Below are 24,163 nucleotides of genomic sequence, written 5' to 3'. Positions count from 1 at the left end.
TCAATTATAATAAGACTCAGATCCAGAAGAAAAAAAATAGTATAGTACAGGTACAGTGAAAAGAAGTCAGCTCTGGCAGGCACCAAGGTCAGTGTTAGAAGGCTGTGAAATGGAGTGGAGCCCAGAGTTTCAAAGGGGGAATCATTTCATAGTAGAGTTCATGCAACACACACACACACACACACTTCTGTTTCTCCTCATCGCTCCATCACCATTCTTTACTAGGGTTGGGTGCTAATATGTCACCGGTGCCTACACGACCGGTATCCACCGGACCGATTAGCAACGTGGATTTCGGTGCCACTTAAATGCCAGCGCTGCCGTCTGATGCTCCAAAATGGACTTTACAGGCAACTAAAGCAGCGCTACACGTAACGCTAGTTAACACTACACTTAGTCTATATAATTAAATAGAGTATGAGATTGACAGTGTAAGGGTCAGGTCCAGTTAAATTCTCTAGTTACTACATTCTGAAACATTCCAGAATTTATGAGGTTTGAAATTCATCCATTAGTGATGTCACTGATTGAGAAAGCCAGCCCAGTTTTACATATGTGCTGCCCATTGGTGCTGCTTGAGCAAGGACAGCCCACCCAGTGGCTTGTTTGAATTAGGTTGACCAATCACAACAGAGTGGGCCAGTCTGCTCTGATTGGTCATCAGAGCAGACTGGGCTTTTCAGGAAGGCGGGCCAAGAGCTCAGACGGAGGGTTTCAGACAGGTGCTGCAGCAATGGGCAGTATGAGAAACATCATATGTTTTTTGAACATCAAAGCATGTAAACCTATTCTATTCCCCAAGAGTACAAATATGACACTGAAAAGAAGTATAATAGGCACTCTTTAGCTTGTTGCATGTTCTGTGCCACTTGATGAAGTCCAATATTCACTCTGCTACAAGATCTGTTTTGGCCTCCAATCACTTCTAAAAAATCTCTGTCTCTTCAGCTGCTAAATGTTCCACTAAGTTCACCAGCCAGTTGGTCACTTTGTCTGTCTGTTTGGTGCTGGGCCGTCAGTGTACAGTGAGTTTAAAAGCTGCCTGATGCTGCTGTAAATGAGGTTGATGATAAGAGTGAATGCTTAAAAGCTCCATAGAGCTGAGAGGTGCCGCCTGGTCCCTCATATATTACTTGTGAAAAACCCTGACCTTTTTTTACAGTGTACTCATGCATGCAAACATAGCTGCTGATTCCTCCAGATGGACAGAGGGCTTTGTTTACATGCCGATTGTTAACAGCATCAAATCTGCAGCTGCTATGGAAAATGATTGATACATGGTTACAGGGGGAATCAGATGCCACACACAGTCCCTCTCTAAGTCCTCCTGTTCTCCAAAAATATATCCCAACTGAAGATGATGGCTTTACTGGGTTGCCTTAGAGAGGTATATCATATAGACAGCAGGACACTTAAAGTTAATGTCCTCCAAAAAAAGACTCAAAGACTGACTCGCCACAGAATTTATGAACATGATTTAAACCTGCATTATCACTGCTCTGTAACTGCCATATACAGTTTCCCTTGACATACAATAACAGCCAGCTCTGTGCATCAGAAGGACCACAGACCATTTGCCTGTAAATGTTCACGTAATGGCGATGAGATTAACTCATCTCGTAAAAACAACGAATAACAAATTGCTGCTTTCATCTTTCAAATTCCAGGCTGTTGGCTTTTATGGCCCAGATGTTGATATAAATAAAGTCCCCCCCCAATGCAGTAAAGATTATATGACTCGTATTTTTTGTTTATGAATGTCTTCAGAACATCTTCATTTACCTCTCTGGAAGATTTAAAGTGTTTTTTTTTCTCAGGAAATATTCTTCAGAGGGAATCTTTGGGAGGGACCTCTCAACTCATTACATTTGTCACATTAACTACCAAAATAGGTCATGCATATGCATAAAGCCAAAACTGCTATCGCAATATTCTGGCTCATTAATTACAGCACTTTGTTATTTTTTTCTGTTCCAGCCATTAGAACCAAAGGCTCAACGGAGACATCCATATTCATGATTATCGGGTAAGATAAGAGACTGTGGACTGGGAAGATGAAAGAGCCACCTGTGGCAGGTGAAGTGGAGAGGAGTGACTGCTGATAGCGCCACTCGACTTCAGCCTTGGCATTGACACTCGAGCCGCGCTCTCCATCTGCTTCACAGACAAAGAGAAGGTATGCCTCGACACACACACACACACACACACACACACACACACACACACACACACACACACACACACACACACACACACACACACACTTCCAAACTCCCAGTCTAAATCTGAAGGGTCTTTTATCCTAGCATTTCCATGGCCACGCTAAGCGATGATAACATCTCATTTTGCCCACGCTACACTCATTTGGGTCTCAGGTGCCACAGATCAAAGTGCTGAATTTCTTGGCAACAAGAGGTGAGAGGAAATTAGATTAGGCTGACCCTGGATCTGTGTGATCTTTGTATTTTGTGTTGTATTTCAGACACACTAGCTGCACACTAGCCTGCAAGCTTTTTCCTTTTTCCTCCTAAAGGCCTCTTCAAACACCATGTAACATCTGAAACTCACTCAACTTTTTGTAAGAGACAATCCAATGTGTGCAGAGTTGTGAAAGTCGGCACGGTTTAAACTTCTCTCTCAAGCTCTCTTTATCATTTGTCATGTCCCGTACGTGCAACGCCACATGTGCAGCGCCATGAAAGCTTTCGAGGAGAGACTTTCTGAAAGTGTATTTTTGTCAAAGACAGAGACAAGCCTTCGAGGCTACATCTACACTATAATCAAAGCACTGATTTCTTGGCAACAAGAGGTGAGAGGAAATTAGATTAGGGCTGACCCTGGATCTGTGTGACCTTTGTATTTTGTATTGTTTTTCAGATGCACACTAGCCTGCAAGCTTTTCCCTTTTTTTCCCCTTAAAGGGCTCTTCAAACATCACGCAACATCTGAAACTCCCTTTCGTGGGGCTGGGTTCCACAACTTTTTGTAAGAAAAACAAAGTTGTCAAAGTCGGCACGGTTTTAACTTCTCTCTCAAGCTCTCTTTATCATTTGTCATGTTTTGTATGTGCAACGCCACATGTGCAGCATCATGAAAGCTTTTGAGGAGAGACTGTCTGGAAGTGTATATTTGTCACGTCAAGACTACAAAGACAGAGTGCTAGGAGACAGATAAAGGCCGTGGAAGGAGGCTAAGAGGCAAGCCTTTGAGGATACATCTACACTACGACATTTTCATTTTTAGGCGGCGATTTTGAGACAAAAACGATCTCCATCCACACAAGTAAACTAATCTTCTTGACCATTTGCAGACACTGGGCATGCGCATGCCGGTATAAACCGGAACCAGATTGTCTGACATTATGTATAATTATGTATGAGTTCAAAATTCAGAAAATACTTTGAAGAAACAACAATGCCGTCCAGACTACAAAGCAAGGAGTTTTCAAAGCAAAATGGGGGCAGCGGTGTTTCCAAATGTCTGTTTTAGGGGCTTGGAAAAGCAAGAGTAGTGTGGGCGCGAGGCATAAACGTAGCAAAATATATTCATTCTTAAACCAAAATGTCGTAGTGTGGATGTAGAAAAGGGTGGCCACTTATAACCGGTTATGGGAAAACTTTTCCCTTTAGACGAGTCATACTACCCAGGTTTTTTTTAAGCATACTGGACCCCTCTTCTCTGTCTTTCTTCTTCTTCTGCCCTGGCGTCACTTTGTGTTGCTCCTTCTGGACTCAGAAACATGAAACTCGGCCCCCACTTCACCTACAGCACAGATTTGCGATGCAGTCGGCGCCCTCCGCTGTCGGTTTGCTTCTCATCCTTACAGCTCAAGGGCTTGTTGCTCTCCCTCTTCTTTTTACTCCTTTTTCTGTCTCTCAATGCCCCACTCTGTCTTATCTTTTCGTGTTCTCTCCTCTCACCCCTCCTCCCAGTCAAGTTTCATTTCATGGATTAGCCTGCCAGCGCCCCCACAGCCTGAAATGTCTCAATCACTTGCTAGCTTCCCTCTAATGCTGCCAGTGTGACCAAGCATTGGTGAGCGTGTGTGGGGCTATTATCATTTTTTTGTTCTTGTGCATTAATATTTGCATGCACAGTTTATGTTTCTAGCTAAAGCAGCAACTTGTGATGTTGTAGAATAAACAGGTTTTTAACTGTGCTCTATGAATTATAGGTTTTAGCTTATATTTATTATTTTATTCTAGCTAGGATATTTGTATCTATTGCGTACGTTGCTGAGTCTGAGAACATTTTTAGTTGCTTCATGTTTTTATGACTTGAATCTGTATCTGTTTCTGTAAAAATGTTAAGAAAAGGTCTTCAGCTGCAAATATGTATCCACTACATCTAATAAACTAGCATGTAGGAAACAGTATAGTAGTGGATCATTTTTAGGTCATGTTTCAAAGCCCATCTCCAGTCTATGCAGAGTTGTGAGACCTGAGTAAATCCAAGCTTAGGACAGAGGAATCCGGCGCTTACCAGCCTTGAGAGTTGCTAGGGGCTGCCTTAACCCTCCACAGCCTATTAGCCGGCTCTGCTCTAATTGGGGAGCAGTGGGGAGAAGGGCGGCAGGGGTGAGTGCTATTCAAATCGCCCATGAGGTAATCCTCACTCTACAAATGTGTGTTGTGACCCCGTGACCTAGCCTCTAATGATGTGGCTGCAGCAGAACCTGTATGAGGGAAGCCATGCAGAAGAGGAAGAGCCTCCGGCCACTGTTGTAATAAACTAAATTTCTACACTTCTTCAGTACCACACTGAATTCAATAATAGATTTGCAACTCGCACAAAATGTGTGCTGCACGCTAGAATGCCATTTCAGCCTCTAGGGAGAGCATGATGGCACATGGACAGGAATACAAAAATTAAAAGGAAAGCATCGAAGACTCCGTTAAAACAATAAACACTTTTGTTGTGCACCTCTGCTGCATGAAGTAAGAGCTGGGAGATTTCACTCATACTGAACCACTGAGGAATATATGCAAAGATTAAAAATACACACAATTTAGTTTTGATGCCAAGAAGCATCATGGAATGATCATCCTGGTGCTAGTGGCTTTTAATGTCTGTGAAACAATCAGGCTCAGAACAATGACCATTGTGATTGGTCAGACTGTGAGTTGGGAATGTCCTTGTGGATCAAGTGTCTTTAATCTCCATTTGCATAGCCTCTTCTAATTTCAATGTGGAGAAAAAAAGCATGCAACAATTTACATTGAATTAACATGTGCGTGACGAGGATGGGGATAGAGAGGCTTTATGTTTGGATCAGCATCATTTCTAGAGCTGCATTCAACCAAAGAAAAACTTGGTCGTCTGAAATTCTACTTACTCGTCAACCAATCGATTGGTCGATGGGGAAATGAACATCTGTGGCACGATGTTGCGCTGAGTTTCTATTCTGCACATTTGGAGTTTATTTTTTGGTCGTGCAGAGTCGAAGAATGTTCTTCTCGGGTTAAAAAGCTGCTCTCGTCACTACAGTATTACTTTTTACCCAAGCACAGTGGGAGGGACAAAACACCACAGAGACCAACCGTCACATCCTACATGAGGAGAAATATATACTGCTGGACAGAACACATCTGTCCTCTCTACCTACTTGCTTCAGCCTTCCCTGCATCCAGAGAAAGTACTCAACAAGTACCTTGTGCTGACCCATATGACCACCGACATCTTTAGTTCTGTGGATATTCCGTATCACTGCAACCAGACTCAACAAAGGCGTCTCAGCTGAAAAAAGCGTCTCCAAAGCGCTCCCATGGACAGGCGGCCTTATGAAATTAACACTAGCGACTATCCGACAAATGAGAATTAGGTCGTACAAGAGCATATCGACCAACTAATCGACCAACGAGCTGGAGACATCAGCCCTAATCATTTTAAATGTTTACATTCAAGTAAATAATATGTTGTGTGCTTTCCCAGCATCGATCGTAACTCTTGGTTTAATCATTACTATTGATTATGCCAACATTGTATTCACTCGAGAAACAGATGAGCTGGTATGGATAAAGGACGGCTGGATGGCTGAATCACCAACTGGGCAAAACGAGCATCACAGCCCAGAGGCCCCAGACCCCGAAGGTCCACGAAGGCTCCAGATTACTTTTGCAGCAAGTACTTTTTGGTTATTTGATAAATTTGCTCATTTGTTTGCTTCATTAAAGTACAATATTAACTGAAATGGTAAGGGCATTTGTTCTGCTTTATACCCATACCTGTTACTATTACCTAACCATTCCTTCTTCAGTTTTACCAACATATTCACAAAGTCCTGTCTTTTAAAAGGGACTTGTGTCAAAATCTAGATTTTGCATCTTAAAAACTGTAGTTGATGAAATGCATATTCCTAAATTAAGATGCTTCCAATCAAAATATAACCCAAAAAAGTGGGAGGGTCACTTTTACCCCGGTGCCTCCTTGTTGGTTCATCTAGCCCTGACCACAGTAATTGCTAAAATCTGGGAGCATGGATCATTGCAACACTAGCTACATTCTGCAATCCCCTAGCAACTCCAGGCTGGTTGGACCCTCTGACGGACGTCAACTTGTTGAGGTGGCACATTTTTAAGGGGCGCGGCGGGGGCTGGGAGGAGTAGACGACTGCTCACAACTGCCCTTTTCAGCCCCTAGCTTGCACCAGCACCTCTCACAGCTGTTGCATGATTGATGCCCACTCCCCAATCTGTCAACAACTGCTGTCTGTGTCTTGCCTCAGGAGAAAATGCCTCCCCATTGCCGTCCCCATATATCTCATTTTCTCACAACTTTGCATATGAATGCCATGGACAAACATTAAAAAAACAAATGCATTTTTTTCCTTTCGCCCCCTCTTAACACATACCACATACCACATGGGACACAATGTATCTGGAGCTATGTTTTTGGAACTTCTTCCCTCATCTTTATTCAGCGTGGATTTGGCTTTTCATGTCCCCACATTACATCTTCATCTCATTTCCTCTCAAATCCTCATAGACACATTCTTAATCTCTGTGTGCCAGAGATCCATCTCACTGTTTTGCTAAGGCCTAAGATATGGTAGCTTTACAAACCCCTATTTAAAAAAATCTGTCAATCAAGTTATTTGTTCAGGCAGTGCAAATTCATTTTCAATTACTATTCACTCCTGGTCAGGATAAGGCTTGAAAAAGGAAATCACAGTGACTATTGGTCACACTGACTTAATCCAGCGATGAATGAGGAAATGCACGTACAGAAAGCCGTGCAAAAATTGTGCCGGGTGAATGAGGAGGAGGGCAAAGCTATTCATACAAGTTAAAAAATACATATTTACATATAATGGTATGGGGTCATCAAGTGTAGACCCCAAGTTAATGAAAATGAATAATGGAAAGTGTGCATTAGGCAACTTCAGTAATTACTACACTACTTGGCCAAGGTGATTACCCAGAGGGGAACAACCAGAGGACACTGCAAAGAAGTGGGAACTTTCTCCTGTTCTTACCACTTCATGTGGCAGCAAACGTGTCAGATGCATTCTCACTGACTGGGAATCCTCTGTTTGGTTTAGGCGAGGGGTGGCGCCTGGGTAGAGCGTGCAGGAGGCAGGACGCAAAAAATATCCCGTGATCAGAAGTTCGCAAATTTCGTGGATTCTACAGTTAGACATTTTCGTATTTTCCTTGGTTTGTTTCAGAAACCTCATCAACACGCCATTGCTCGCTGTGAATTCTCCAATGACCTGCTCTATTCACACATTCGGACATTACACAGACTTGGTACTAGGGAGCTAGCAGGGTAAAGACCGTTTGATGTCCACTCCAACTGATTAGGACCTTTGCATTTTCACATACAATGCACATTACAGTGCATGTGTGAAGGGCCTTATTGAACTTGTTCTCAACAGCAGCCGCTGCAGCCACAAGTGACAACTATGCGATAATGACACTTGGAGAGTCAGTTGCTTTAAAGACACCATCATTAGGAGGCCTGACTCAGGTCCCGTCCACACGTACCAAAACGATCTTTTTTTTACCCGTCTTCCCTGGATTCGTTTCAAGAATCCACTTCGTCCAAACGAATCCACTTGTAAATGACTCAATACGCTACTTCATATGCCAGGCCTATAGGCGGCGCTGTTTCTGCTACAGAAATTCACCAAAAAACGGAGAAGAAGAGCATAGTCACTTCCACTTCCCATCATAACATGACTAGCTAGATTATAATTTTCTCTTAATACATCCGTGGACTATAATAACTTTCACCACTGCTCATTTTATAAAGGCTGCCGCAAGAAAATTAGTCTTTGTTTACTTTTACTGTTGGATTGCTTTTTATTTTGCATGATTGCAGCACGCTAGCAGCGAGCTAACGTTAGCGCGCTAACGTTCGCTAGCTCTAACATCGGCAGTCAAACAAACATCAATGATCCATGAATGATGTCTTTTTAATAATCTATACGTTTTTCTTGCAGTAGCCTTTCTACAATAAGCCGTGGTAAAAGTTACTATAATCCGTTCAAGGAGTTTATAAGCAGACAGATTAGCTAGCTAGTTGATAAGTTATCTACTTCCACTTTATAAACAGATAGCCATAGCAGCTAACGTTAACGTTACTTCGCTGCTGGAGCGGTCAGCTACTTTAGCGATGTTTAACGTTGGCTACATAACGTTAGCAATATGTCTTGTGTAGAATCCAGAGGGAAGGGTCAGGGAGCAGAGACTCAGTATTTAGATGAAGTGAGCTGGTTTAACCATGGAGATGGGACATGCTCGCTTAGCTTCACCGCAGTTGTTTGCGTCAGCGGCCGTGGGAGAGGGTGTAAAAGAGGGGTGTGGCGATGACATCATCGATACGGATCCGTATTTACCATCCATACGAAGCCAAACGAGAGCCGTTTTCGGATTTTTTCACCCTGAGACCTGGTTTCAAAAAAGTGCGTTTTCAGGCAGTGCGTTTGCAGGATTCGTCTGGACGGTCGGCCCAAACGATGCAAAACATGTGCGTTTGCACAAAAAAACGTTTCCGTGTGGACGGCCCCTCAGAGCAGAAGGAATCTCACCCCAAGCAGCAAACAAATATGTTCACTGCAGAGGTTCAGTAATGTTTACTTCTTCTTTTACATTTGAGATAAACCCACATGCTAAATGTACTGTCAGTTACACAGCAATACAGATATACAGTACATCCGTGGAAAGTGTGCTAACATTACCAGCTACCAACGGCCACCATTAGCTACTGGTCATACCAGAGCAAATACTGTAAGGCTGAGTGTACTCAAGTTATGTGCTTATTGCTTATGAACTCAACTTTTCATTTGTAAGAGGAAGAATGTGGCAAATTCTTTAAATGACAAGTGATTATGATGCCGGCAAACTGTTTAAAAGGAAACCAAAGTGACATGTGTGTCACATGGGTTGCTATACTTTAACATGTAGTCAATCAATGTACAGTGTAGTATATTAGGCACTGTTTGAATGAAAACGGGGGCACCAATGAGTCACTCACATGCGATTCCAGGGCAGCATTTCATAGTGGTGTCATATTAACAACATTTCTACCCAGTGTTCAGCTGGTTCGTGCAAACAGGAAATGGCCATGACCGGATTCACAGACTAAGGGGGCCCAGGGCAAACACTATTGATCCCCAACCAGCAGTAAAGGATTCATTACTTCATTTATGTGTTGTTGGTGCTGTAGCCAGAGCTGTCACACCATGGCCCACTCTTTATTTCTGCTGCACAATTGTGTTCATGAACACTACTAAAATGTGATTTTGGTCCCAATACCAGCATTTAAAAACATCGGTTTTCCTGAGTGGACATGCTATATGCTCAAAACATGATTACAACAAGTACATACTATGTGATAGAGCTCAGAAAGTGAATTGTGCGGCTTTTGTGAAGAGTGTAAATCCAGCCGACTGTAGCTAAAGGCAAAAAGGAAATGGCTGACTCTCCGGCCGGTCCACTAGCTCATGGACAGAGGGAGCAGTTTGAGACAGACATAAACACTGAGCACATTTCTTCTAAATGCTTATAGCATGGAGAGGAAAACAACCAGCTAAAATGCTGAATAGAAGGTTGTTTTTTTAATTATAGATCATGCTTGTGGGAAATCGTAGCTCGTTAACAATCAAAGACGTAAAACTTTCTTATCCTAGTTTTCTTGCAACCCACTATCTAACCCACTGTTTTAATTAAAATATGTTCATCCTGATTCAATATTTTCACTTGTATAATAAACCTACACCCAGCATTTTCCCACAAAGGTGGAATGAAAGGTTCTGAGAAAACCTTCCAAGGCTTGTGCCAAATAATGAATGACTGAAGAACACACTTTTGATGACATCACCACACCTGTGTACTGTGCCACAGCAATGTGTTGTGGTTTTGCGGCAGGCACAGGCAGAGCTGCTTTACAGACGCCTATAAATGACAAAGAATTGAAGATATTTACAACATTAAATCCAAACTCCTATCTCTCTTTGTTTCTCTGATTTAATGCATGAACAAGCCACTGCAGCGCTCGTAACATTGTACTATGTGCATAATATCTCACCACACACACACACACATACACACACACACACACACACACACACACACACACATTAGAGATTCTGACTTGGCCTACTTTGGGTGTTCAGGGAAAAAGCGGCACTGCTCAGGATGTGAACCAGGCATGCTGATTTTCCTGCATAATTATGCATACCTGTTTTTTTTCTTGTTTTTAACAGAAAATGGTACAACATAAATTACCACAATATTAAATGTTGATTTATCTTCATACTACTCTATCTAAATAGATGTGTTTAAAAAAAAAAAGCATGCGGAGGGTGTTTAGCAGCCAGAAGCCTGTGGGCCTATCCAGGAGTCTTGTGATACATTATCAGTGGAATGAAGGCACACAGATAAGGTGCAGAGATTATGTTAACGGGTGCTGTTTACCTCCAGAGATAAAAAGCAGAGTGCTAACATGGCCCTGCTGGGGTGGGACACTCCCCGTGCACAGTAGCTGAAAACAACGGGTAAAAAATAAAAAAAATAAAAACATCCAGGAGCACCTTGAAATAAACTTGTTTGAGAATGGATTTGGAGCTAAATCAGCCCCGCCCTTCAGACTGAATCCCCCCCCGGACTGTGTAAATAAGCCATCAATGGCTGTCACATAATGGTTACACTGGCCAGGACAAATGAAGACGCAGGGTGCTGCCTGGGCTGCCGCTGCCGACTGTAATTGCAATCTTTCAGACGGGAAATGGCAAATTGCTCCTCTCATCATTAGCAAGCAGCTAAGACATAAAACAGACATGCAAGCCTGCAAACATAATTATAATGACACACTGCGAGGCAGAGAGGAAACGCTATGGAACACATCTGGGGCTTTCACGAGACCACTGGAGACGGACTGAACAGGTCTGCCGAGGCTCTGCACTGGGCTTCTTCCCCTCGCATGCGTGGCTGTTTAAATTCAGATCCCATCAAGTGATGTGCGCCGTGTTTACCTAGCAACGGCACGGCAGACTTACTTGTGCAGGCCACAGACGGAGGGTCGGAGAGGGCTCGGTAGTAGCCGTCCTCGCAGTCACAGCGCCAGGAGCCCTCGCGGTCGTTCAAGCTGTGCGCCGGACAGCGAGAGCACTGGAGGTCCTGGGAGGAAGACTTGTAGAAACCTCGACCGCACGCTGCACAAGGACAACAAGAAAACAACAGAATAAGGCCAGGGCGGTGAAAGACAGAAACAGCCTGAACAATATAGTCTAAACCTGATTGTTGTGAAACAAAATAAATCTTGTGTAAAGCAACGAGGATTTTGTCTTCTTCAGATCATGTTCTTCAGAGGGAATTTTCTCTGTTGCCATCAAGACGTCGTCAGATTTGACCTGCTATTAAAACTAATCGCCACTCTAACGATTTTATCCCTTCTGCAATTCGACTTGTAAATGGATAAAATGTATTTTTTGATTATTATGTATCTACTCTCTAGGGTGTAGGCCTAGATGTATGCCTGTGTGCTGTTATGTATATATGTGTGTGTTGTCTCGAGCTGTTTTTAACTAACTGCCCTTTGTAAAATTAATAAAGTTGTTGAACTGAACAAAGAGAAGAGGACAAAGACAAAAAAACTAAGTTATAAACCCTGTTTGCACATACAGGATTATGTGGTGATATCATAACTGAAAAAGATGACCCATTAAAATAATGAATTGATGAGTGATTTTCCCTTTAAAATGACTCAAGATGTTTGATTCATTATTGTTATGTATTATTATATTATATTATTATATAACAATTGTTATAAGTAAAAATATCCAACTTTTTACCAAAAAACAAGCTAAGAAAAAAAAAGCAAAATTATGTTTCTTCTTCCCTCATGTCCCATTAATCATCTTGCAGAGGAAAATGTTCATCACAGTTTTCATAAACCAGAGTGGTCTGGTGGCGAGGACAGAAAACAACGAATCCGCCAATATTCATTTCAACATAAGCCCTTTCCAGTTTTTTTTTTTTTTTTAAGATAATTTTTGGGGCATTTTTAGGCCTTTATTTGACAGGACAGCTGAAGACATGAAAGGGGAGAGAGAGGGGGAATGACATGCAGCAAAGGGCCACAGGTCAGAGTCGAACCCGGGCCTGCTGCATCAAGGAGTAACCCTCTACATATGGGCGCCCGCTCTACCAACTGAGCTATCCGGGCAACCAACCCTTTCAAGTTTTTGATAAGGACCCCACAAATTGTGACACATACATGTACTATGCAGTACCTAAGCTGTCAGTAAAGGGTTAATACGGCCATGCCGGTATCAAAACATTTCAATGACACCCACCCTACTCTACACCAGAAACTCAAGAGATCTAGCTGAGATTCTCACCGAGGTTTTAAGCCTGGTTCACACGGCGAGCTATTCTCGATGATCTCAGCAGTCATTACTAATCCCAGAAAGCCTCCAGGTGATCTTAGTCCTGTGCAAACACAGTCTGCAAGAGTCGTCACTTAAAGCCTGGATTCCCATCATGTAGAGGGCATGATAGAACAAAGCATTGTGTATTTGACTCAACCTCCCCCCCCTCCCAGGCATCAAGCACCCTGAGCCACCAAAACCAGGGTTTCACCAAGTCAAATTTAAAGCTTTTAAAGACCATTATGAATGATATTTAAGACCTGTATCACAACACCAACTGAGCCCTAACTTTCAAGCCAAGTACTTGCCCACAGCTGAAGAATAAAATCGGTTTTATGTCTGTGGTACAACCTGCAAGAGACTCGCGCCAATAACACAAAAGCTGATTGGTGAGCATTAGAGGTAGCGTTGCATGGACATAGGAGAATTTAAAATAATATAAGACCTAGAACACAATACTTATTTTTTATGTAAAATAAAACAAAATTATGGATTTTTTAAGACCCTGCAGAAACCCTGAAAATGCAAAAGTCCTCTGCCCGGGACAAACTGCAGCCTGTCGCTCCTGGAGGTAAATAACCAGGCTATTTTTATTCTGATGAGTCCTCGGGTCAGTAAAGAGGTCTGACGTGTTTATAACGAGTCCTATCTGTGAGAGGAAACATTCTCCAGTGGAGCGAAGAGATAAGCAGACGTATCGAGCACAAGCACACAGATCATTTCAACATTTTACTTTTGACCGAGGCGGTAAACAAACCTGATAGATTCGTGAGAAGTAGGCTCATCGCTGTCTGTGTGCTGACTTTTAACAAACAACAGTCATACGCCCAAATTATTCACCCAGCCAACATTTTTCGAAAGTTACAAATACAGGGTTTTTCCTACATAGAGGAATTTTGCCCCCCCCACCAGTGCCAAAATGATAAGAATTAAGAATTAAGATAGGAGTTTTATCTCCAGAGTCAGGGGGTACCGGACTCTCCCGGTGTTTTGTAGCTCAGTCCGTTGGGAGTTGGGCTTGGAACCGGAGGGTTGGTGGTTCAAGTCCCTGTACGGATCATATTATGGAGTGCGGATTGGTAGCTGGAGAGATGCCAGTTTACCTCCTGGGCACTGCCAATGTGCTCTTGAGCAAGGCACCGTACCCCCCACCAACAGCTCATGGCGCTGGTCCAGCACTGGCAGCCCACTCACTCGGACATCTCTCCATTTGTGCATGAATAGGTCCTGAGCATGTGTGTGTATTTCAGGCCTGTGTGTAGTGATTTCTAACAGAGTGTGACTTGTAATTTCCCCACAGGGTATCAATAAAAAGTATTACAAAATAAAACTACTTTTTTTAACCATTTTTGTTAATTGGGGTTTCATTTACTCCAGCGTAATATACATTTTTGTGTATCAAATTGTCAGAAATTAGAGGAATATGCATAGCTTTCTGTCAAATGAGGTAACAAAGACTCATTATGGGTCCTATTTTAACGATCTAAGCGCACAGCGTGAAGTGCCTGATGCAGGTGCGTTTAGGGCGTGTCCAAATCCACTTTTGCTGAAAAAAGGGTCCATGCGACGTGTCTTCATCATTAATCATAGGTGTGTTTTGGGCGTAACATGCAATAAACCAATCAGAGTCATCTCCCATCCCCTTTAAAAGCCAGGTGCGTTTGGACCTTGGCGCATTGCTGTTATGATGATGCTGAGCAGGAAGGAGAGATGTTCAGGAGAAGAAACTGATCAGCTCGTGCGTGAAGTGAAAGCACGCGAGCAGATCATATATGGCATGAGCACTATGCCACCAAAACTCCACGAGGTGAAGCAGGCGTGAGAGCACACTTACTTCCTGTAAGACCAGCACGCCCATGGGCCACAGATGGGCGCAGGTGCATTTGCTATTTAAACCACGTAGGCGCTGGACGGGAAACTGACGACTGGGTCGGTCTTCAACTAGCAAAGACACTTGTGTTTTGCACTGCGCTGCGCAGGGTGCAGGATAGGGCCCTCTGAGTCAAGAAAAACCCTGAAATGGTTCCCAGTAATGGCAAAGCCACCAATGCAAATACCTCACTGTGAATCCCATGCACGTGTCATGTTAATATTTAAACTCCAGTAAAGAGTCAAATGGAGGTGTGGGCCTCGGTGTGGACTAATCCACAGTGACCGGCTGGGAGAGCAAAGCAGAGCTAAGCCTGGTGAAAAGCTGCAATCCAGGCCGCATGATTTCTTAAATCTGCAAGATATCTATACTGCTGTGAATAGCTCTGCATACAGACTATCGTATTATACAAAAAAATGCATTTTTCATGAGCCACTGGGGGAAATGAGCAATGGCTGTCATACTAGGTCTCCCCCATTACAGATGTGGGTTCTGCTATTTCTTTATTTCCTTTTTCTTGTATTGGCCACCAGCTCCTGTGACAGGTCCGGAATGGGAAGGATAGAGGCATCTTGAGTGTTTGTGTTTGGCCACTTGCAGAGGGGCATTAAGAGGAGGCTGGGGCTCAGGGTATCCCCATTTCAGCTACATGAAAGCCCTGTCATTCTCCATTTATCGCGCTGCCACAGCCTCGTGAAAAAATAGACCCTAAGACATGATTTAATCTCTAATCTTTCTTTACCGTTTCCGAGCTGGTAATTGAAAACAGAGGCGCGAGGAGGCTGCGAGCGAGCGGCGGGTCTCCAATGCTGACCAGGCGAAACATATACACCGAGTCTACAAGCGCTGACTCGTCACATTTAGCTGCTTTTTACTGTACGTTCACTTCTGATGAGCGGTAACACTTGACAAGGAGCAAAGAAAACCTGTGTATCTGATACGCAGTGTAAACACTCCCCCCACGGATGGGGATAATGACAGTGAAGGGCTTCTCCCGCAGGTTGAAGGGTGTCTCCATCCTGTTTAAGAACACGCTTTTCTCCCACCACGCCGTGCTGTTTAAACACTCTGATAAGCCAGCGTGTCTGTTTGCCTTTGGGTTTCTGAGAGCTCATCTGCTGGGTGGCCTGTGTGCGGAGGGCGGGGGGGAAGCCCTGCAGGGGCGGAGGTCATCTCCCACCACGCCCACCTCTCCTTAATTTCCTTCGGGATAAATAAAGTATCTCAATCTATCTATCTATCTATCTATCTATCTATCTATCTATCTATCTATCTATCTATCTATCTGACATACAACAGCATCCACAGGCCAGATTAAGACAAGCACATACATTTACTGGATCGTTTATTACCACTTACCTCCTATTTCCATAGCTAGAGATAGATACACTCCGAAATGAATCCATAAAATAACAGAGAAAGTTACCCGGATTTGGCCCGTAATTAAAAACAGAAATGTTGTGTGGAGCTACAGTAAAAATACAGAGCATTTTCGGTTATTTAAAATTCTCTCAATTTTCAATTCAATTCAACGTTATTGTTATTGACACAATGTAATTATTTGTCATGGACCATGTACCAAAACATTATTCTCACACCAAGAGAGGCTTTTTTTACAGATTTAGCTACAAGTTCCGTATCTAAATGGGCAGTTCCTGGGCAGGTAGGCACACGTTAGCTAAACATGAATGTCATTTTCAACAGTTTCACTGCAGCGGCATATTACTACCATCAGATCAGAATGCATTTCTTGCAAAGCACATGCAGGTCGTGGCGTAGTATCAGAAGTAGCTTTATACATCAGAGGGTTTTTTCTCAATAGGGGAATTTTTGGCAATCCCCCAAAACAAGTTTTAGCCAGCCCCCAAAGAAAATCACCAGCACCAAAATGATAAGAACTGAGAATAAAAATAGCAATTCAAATCCTCTCCAAATGTGTTTAAGAGCAATTCACCAAACAACTGTTGAACAAGCAGAACATAAACTTGAATATGAGAGCTAATCTCAGTTGTATGGTCCAGAGTCAGCCTCTACCAGACTCTCACGTTGATTTAATTAAATATTAATATTTCTTTTGTTAATTGGGGTTTTATTTACTCAAGCATAATATCCATTTTGTTTATCAAATTGTCAGAAATAACAGGTAACTGCATAGATTTCTGCCAAATAAGGAAATACATACTCAGTGCTTTTACTGGTCATGCTTCCAGCCTTATGTAGTACTTTGTTTACATCACTGTAATGTTACCCAGATAATATAATAACACAAATACACATTCTATTAAGTAAACAACGCCTCTTTATTATCATAAAACTTATTTTCCAGCTGAACCACACCTTGTCATTTCTGCTATGAACGTGTATAGGCTCAAGTGGCAAAAACAATTTAAATAATATATAAAAAATATATAGTCTGACCAATAATCACTTATATAATTACAATTTGGCATATCTAAACAAATTCAATAATTACCAGTCATTCCTCTTAGGACCTTAGCTAATGGTAGCAATTAAATGTGGTTAAACAAAGAAATCGCAATTATGTAAAAAAAAATAAAAATAAAATAAAAAGACACTTAGACAATTTAGTAATAATTGTTCCAGGCCTGTTTCTCGCCCCATAAGACTTGTTGCCATGTCGCCATGTTTCCCAACCTATGAAATGACTTTCATTTCTATCAGTTATGGTAACACTGAATGTACCAAACTGCAATAATAACAGCCCTAGTTTTAATAAACTGGACTTGCCCTTTAAGTCAAGCTCACCAGTGGAAACCAGTTCATTTTCCATAATTTTCCCAGCAAAAGCATATGTGTTTCTCAGTGCGTCCGACTGGGTTTGGCACCCGGAAATGTTTACAGAAGCAACAAGGCAGCAAATGAGGCCTCAAAAATCCAATCCCTGTATGACACAGGCAACTAAGTGCTTCTGCAGCTCTCCCCACCACTGGAAGTGCATTGAGTGACAAGTACAAACACAGCCGTCCCAGCCCAGCATTCCTGTCCCACAGCGGCAGCACAACGCACACTGACTCTCTGCTGGCCACTCTCCCTTCCCGGCACCAGAGGCCAAAGAGACACCCTGAGTCTAAGACACGGAGATGGGATGATAGCGAGTGAGAGGCTCTTTGTCAACTCTCCCCTGAGTGGAAAATATCTACAAGAGCAATTACACCAAGTCTCATCCAGTAGCCTTCTAATCTGACAAAATGAGTGACACCTTACTGGCAAAGCACTGACTCACTAACATGTTAAAACACTGTCCAAAGCCCCGCACTCTTCCCTACTTTACTGGATGTGTAATTACATTTGTAAGGATGTATTAGAGTGACTTGTTGAAAAAAAAGAAAAAAAGGGCCCATTTCCAAGGGTGGAACTTTGGGTTCAACATTGGGGAGTTGAGATCGCCAACTCTCTAGGGAGGCCCCGGAACATGTCTGCATGGATTGAGAAAAGCGACAAAATCATCGAAAAAAAAATTGTTGTCCAAAAAGAAATGTGAAAAAGGTGACAAGAAATTTGTTTTCGGGAAAAGCGCCAAAAACTTTTTTGATTACCCCCCCCCCCATAATTTACGCCTAAGCCCATTTCTGTAAGTCTGGTCCTTTTCTGGCGCAGATAAAGGAAGGCTAATGGTTTGTGCTTGTTGAAACGAGCGCGTTAAATAAGCTCCGCGGCAGACACAACACAAGGCGGCTTATTTACAACGCTGAGAGAAATGAGTCAGTCCTTAGAGAAGAGGGTTGAGGTTAGGCAGAGAGGGGGGACAAGTACAATTCCTACATTCCAGCCAGCTCCTCGGCAGGCTACAGAGCCAGCATCTGTAATTTCTCTTCCAGTGGTCAAGCACTTTCATTCAGTGATGTGTGTGTGTGTGTGTGTGTGGGGGGGGGGGCACGCTGCAGTCAGCAGTTTTAAACAGAGAGAGGAATAGAAGGCGGAGAAAAGGAGTGATCCTCCAAGTAGTGGGATAGAGATAATCAAACTCTCCTGTGACTATAGTGTCTCAATCACAGCACACACTGGCCCCGAGAATAAAACAAAGTCTCCTTATCTTATGCAGACACGCATACACACACAAAAAAAGGGGGAAACAGATTTCTCTATTTTTCTAAGATCTCGGTTTATTTCTTTTCCCTTCCGAGCTGAGCTTCTTAACATTCTTGAATTTCATCCAATTTGTCTCACGCTTTGTCAGTGTCATGACACTCTGGGTGATGGACAGAGAGGGAGGGGGGCTCCCTATGCGACAGCCTGACATATCTCTTCCTGGCCAAAATAGAAAATAATTATTTCCCTTGTCTGGAGGAGTGGGTGGGGCGACGCCATGCCACTTGGTTAATCTTGTGCCTTTTGCCAACAGATGGGATTCCACATTTGCCCTTTTTCATTTTCTGTGCAGTTTTCTGGCTTTCTATGTACTTGCTGGGGCTGATTAGTAAAGTCAAAAGCAAACAGAAATACGTCGTTGGCATCAATAATCCAAGAACCGTTAAGTATCGAACCTGATCAAACCACATAAAGAATCAGATGAGTAGTCAGATTCTGACCAAGCAGTTGATACACCGTTGGGTGTCTGCATGTTGTCAACGCATTCTCATGAACGGGTTTGTATGATATCGTATGAAAAGTTATGCACACTAAAACGTAGGATATCGTACAAAAACTAGGAGACCGCCAGCTGGTCACGTGACATCGGCTACAGAGCTCTGTGACGCCGAGCGGCTGTTCTGCATGTGGCTCTGTCAGGTCAGAGGTAGTTGGTGGTTCAGGTACCCGAGAATAGGTGACTGTGAGCTGGGTACAAAGCACCGTGTGCTGCCGGCCTATTAGGCGGTTAAGTTTAGGAAAGAAAAAGTGAGCGTTATGCCACGACGAAAGTTGAGTTTAGGCACCGAAACGACTAGTTAAGTTTAGGAAAAAGGATTAAAATACTCCCAAGTAAGACACATTTCCCAGGTGAAAGTCCTAGTTTTCCCCGGGAAGAAAGAAAACTCCGCTTTCTGGCTTGAAAGTCCTGTATGTTAACACCCATCCATCCACCCCGACCGAGCCGCAGCCTTCCATATAGCGCACACAGCAAAAAAGAACATTGAAATCATACGAATTATAGTGCTTAACTTTTCGTAGCACAGAACAGGCTACATGGGTAGATGTGGTCGTATATTTTGGGCTGCAAGGATATTGAAGCGGACCCTCATGAGCAGATGAAAAATGTACACTTTGGGACTTGTGGCTATGTGAATGTGGAAAGTAAAGTATGAAATCAGTATTGCATTGGTGCCGGAATCCTGTCTTGAGAAACTAGAAACTGATCTTCCTTGCATGCTTACAACCCACAAATCCAATCACGGTCACAACCCTTTATTACTACTGAGCACGGAGCTGGTCAGCTGGTCCAAACAGGGCAGCTGGGATATTGAGTTTCTCCCCATTTGTCTCAATATTGCTGACTTAAAGTGAGCTGCACTGTGGGAATGTGGGAGATTCCCTCACTTTTTTTGTGCAGACCAACAGAGCCAGGCTGAGAGTGACTAGTGTGGGCCCTTCTGTCTCCACAGTCCCAGCATGATGAGTCCTGTCAGGGCTGGGCCTCCCCCCCCCGCCCCCCTTCTCCAGCTGCCCTCCCGTCCGGCCTGATTATGTGTTAAATCCGCCCGTGTGTCAGGATGGATGTGGAAAGAATGCGCGCGGAAGGGAGCCGAGCGGGGCGGTGGAGACCCGGAGAGAGCAGCCTGGAGATAGCACCCCATTAGAGTGATAAAAGAGGCAGAGGGAGGAGAGCAGCCGACAGGACCAACATGCAGGCCCCCGCCGCTGATGAATGCCAGGTGGAACGGGTCAAGCGTGATAAAGAAAACTGTTTATTTTCTTATTTGAAAAAAAAAAGCCATTGCTTTCCATAAAGTGCTCGCCATGGCTGCTGCCGCTCCGATAGGGAAATGTCTTTCAGAATATCAACTGTAAACACAGGCCTGGTACGATGGGAGCCTGTCGCCTGTGGTTTATACCAGTAGGTTTCCTCCCACTGTCTTTTCCTTTGGATGCATGATTCTGACATCCAATGCTGAGCAGGCCTCTATGCATACCTCTGAACAGAACTGCGTATCCTTTGAAATGTTCCGATATCTGTTTTATCGATATTCTGGTGCTGACTACAGAGAATTTTAGCACTGATTTTGATTTTGCGATACCGTATGACGATTTGTTTCTAGCTGGGCAATATCCAGTTGGTGAGAAATAGCTGTTGGTGAGCCTTTACTTTAGACTATTTAAACTGACAAAATATATATTTTTTTTCATTTAACAAAATAAGGAAAGCTTCTCAGACGCAAGGCTGAATTAGCGACCATGCAGAGCAGGCGACTCCCCCGGGCCCTCAGACCTCCAGGGGAGCCAGAAAGCTCCAGATTTACTGTGTCAACTAGTTTGTGCTAATTTGGGAATTCAAATAAATTCAATTTAATTCATAGTGTCAAATCATAACAGAAGTTAATTGTGCACGCTGAAGCACAATTAGGATGACCAGACATCTCAAAATTATTCGAAAGTTAGACTAAACCGGAGTTTCGATTAGTTATAGCAGTTAGTTATAGCATATTTTTGATGTTGCCCACAGGTGGCACTGTTATGTCCATAGTCTACGTGAATTATGTTGTAGTAGTTTTTAGCCGTGTACAGTAGTGCCGCTAATTGATCAACAACTACGCATAGCGGTGCCGCGTAGCTTGTTGAGTTAAAACTTGTGGAGGGAAATGAAACCATCCATCACTGACATGGAGCCCGGTGTCCCGGGACATCCAGCCTAAAATCAAAACTGTTGCGGCAGGTACCGAGAGGAGAGGGGAGGGAAATACCTGTGGATCATTGCTGCCGCACGAGAAGTCTGCAGGAAATACTTTGATGGCTCAAACAGAGGGGAAGCAGATATTATACACATTAGTGTTGAGTGTTATCTTTCACATGTTTTTGTTACTTTTCAATGTAATATACTGGAGGCCACGCCCACTGGGGCAACGAGCCTTTTTCTCCCTAAAACTTGTGGGATCCCTTCTATTACCATGCAATCCATTGTTAATAATGTCATAAACATTCTCTGTCAGCGATTTCAAAATGCCCCGTGCCTAGCTGGATGTTCATACAGCCATGAAATGCTATTTTAAAAAACCAACTCCTTGCTTCATGTTTTTCAGTTTTACTTTCAGGCCATGCGATTAGGACCATGTCCGTGCATTACGACTATAGAGAAGGATGTCAGTAGCTCACACAGAGCTTATTTCCTATGCATTAATGTAGCCTGGGGCCAATGTGTGTTGCTCTGATTAGATGTGACTTATGTTCTTTGCCTCAATAAATAGGCTAGTAGACTTTGAAGTGGACATTCATCAGGCTCTGTTTACTGGCATTTTATGCATGCTAGACTATGGCTGCATCTCTTTTATGGACTAAACCCTGTGGTGTTTTCCCCTACAATGTAACAGGCTGTACATCTTGTGAGTAATTTCAGAGCAACACAGGCAGGGAAAAAAAATCAGAGCCGTGTGTATTTCTTCCACCTAAAAAGCCAAAGGACAGCTCAATTGATCTCATCTTGCAGGTGATGTGCGGACCTTTGCAGCTGAAAAGGTTTTTGTAGAAATCATGTGCACCTTGAAGGAAGACATGAGTTATTTATTAAGCCGCTGCAGTGCCGGCTGACATTTTAAACTGTATTCAGAGTATTCTAATATGCTTAGGCATTCTTGTGGTTTATACTTTTGAATTTTTCATATTCAAACACTGGTTTTAGTCTGATCACAGGAGCAACAAAGGAAGCAGCGAGTGTTTCCTGCGGGCCCGTTGCTGCTCTATAAAGAAAGAGATGCTCGACGGCGGAGTTTTTCACCAGCAGACATCTTAATCTCCCACCTGTGAGAGGCGAGGCGCCTATCCAGCTCTGGGAAACAGTGGCAGATCACACAAAGAAAAAGAACTGAAGCTGTGCTGAAAATCTCTTCACGGGACAGAGATAGAGTTTCAATGTCAAACTCCTTTGCAAACAAGTTCATTTCGAACACCAGCGCCTCCCGCTTCGGAGGAATAAGGGAACCTCGGACATGACTACAATAAAGCCAAAAAAGAAGTCAGATGAAAAGGACATGACTTTAAACAGATAAAGAATCAGATGTCATATTGTGCCGGTTCCTCCCTTCACCCCACACATACTTGGAATGGCTGTATCTGGCTGCTGCTACACTGCACACATACAGACAAGCAACCCATTCATCCGAGGTACCTGTGCTTAGCGGGAGATAAGTAGCTTTCCATGGGAAACAAAGAGAAGATTAGCATTCCCTTACAGCGTGTTGGAGGGCGTGCAGCTTTGCCCTCTGAGTGGGGAACACTGAAGGAAGTGGCTGCTTGGTTGTTCACAGCACAGATCAAAGCCACACACTGATTAAGTTATACTAAAATTAAAGCTAATGCTCCTGCTACGGTGCTAAGTCATGCTACAGCCACTCCAAAGTTTAACTTTAAAGTGGGACAGTTTGGACTGAAAAGGCAAACTAATGAACACTTTATCAGCTCCAATCTGATAAAGTGTCCAGAATACCATCACTTGCAGTAATATATATATATATATATATATATATATATATATATATATATATATATAGTATTTGAATTAATACTGTGAAATAAGTTACTTTAGCCGTGCTGACCATAGTCAGTTTAAAGGAGTCAGTCAAAACAAAGTGTTTTCCAGTGGTGGAATGTAACTAAGTACATTTACTCCAGTACTGTACTTCAGTCAAAATGTTGAGGTACTTGTACTTTACTTGAATCTTTTCTTTTCATGCCACTTTCTACTTCTACTCCGCTACATTTCAGAGAGAAATATTGGACTTTTTACTCCACTACATTCATCTGTTACAGCTTTAGTTACTAGTTACTTTAGTTACTCCACTACATTCATCTGTTACAGCTTTAGTTACTAGTTACTTTAGTTACTCCACTACATTCATCTGTTACAGCTTTAGTTACTAGTTACTTTAGTTACTCCACTACATTCATCTGTTACAGCTTTAGTTACTAGTTACTTTAGTTACTCCACTACATTCATCTGTTACAGCTTTAGTTACTAGTTACTTTACACATTCAGATTTCTGCACACAGAACACATGTAGTTTATAAAATCTGATGTTTGATTCTAAAGTAAACTAGCCGACAATATAACGGGTACAAGTCCAGCTGAGATGATTAGACCATTAAACACACAACTGGTTGGATCCTTTACTCTTTCTACAATGGTTTTTATACTTTATCTACATTTTCCTGTAAGTAACATTTACAACGCAGGACTTTTACTGTGACAGAGTATTTTTCCAGTGCGGTATTAGTACTTTTACTGAAGTAAAGGATCTGTATACTTCCACCGC

The 24,163-nt window shown here is 42.9% G+C and overlaps 1 protein-coding gene across 5 annotated transcripts in view; it reads right to left on the bottom strand.

Moving 5' to 3' along the window:
* Positions 1–24,163, bottom strand: part of epha7 (eph receptor A7) — a 99,445-nt gene that overhangs the window by 63,412 nt on the left and 11,870 nt on the right. For all 5 annotated transcript variants that reach the window (XM_039782019.1, XM_039782014.1, XM_039782015.1 and 2 more), the window contains exon 4: positions 11,501–11,656. In XM_039782019.1, coding sequence (XP_039637953.1) covers positions 11,501–11,656 — 156 coding nt within the window. The remainder of the gene's footprint in view (positions 1–11,500; positions 11,657–24,163) is intronic.

Source organism: Perca fluviatilis, chromosome 18 (assembly GCF_010015445.1).
Source record: "Perca fluviatilis chromosome 18, GENO_Pfluv_1.0, whole genome shotgun sequence".
In the NCBI taxonomy this organism is placed as follows: Eukaryota; Metazoa; Chordata; class Actinopteri; order Perciformes; family Percidae; genus Perca; species Perca fluviatilis.
This window is presented reverse-complemented; position numbering and strand designations above follow the sequence as displayed.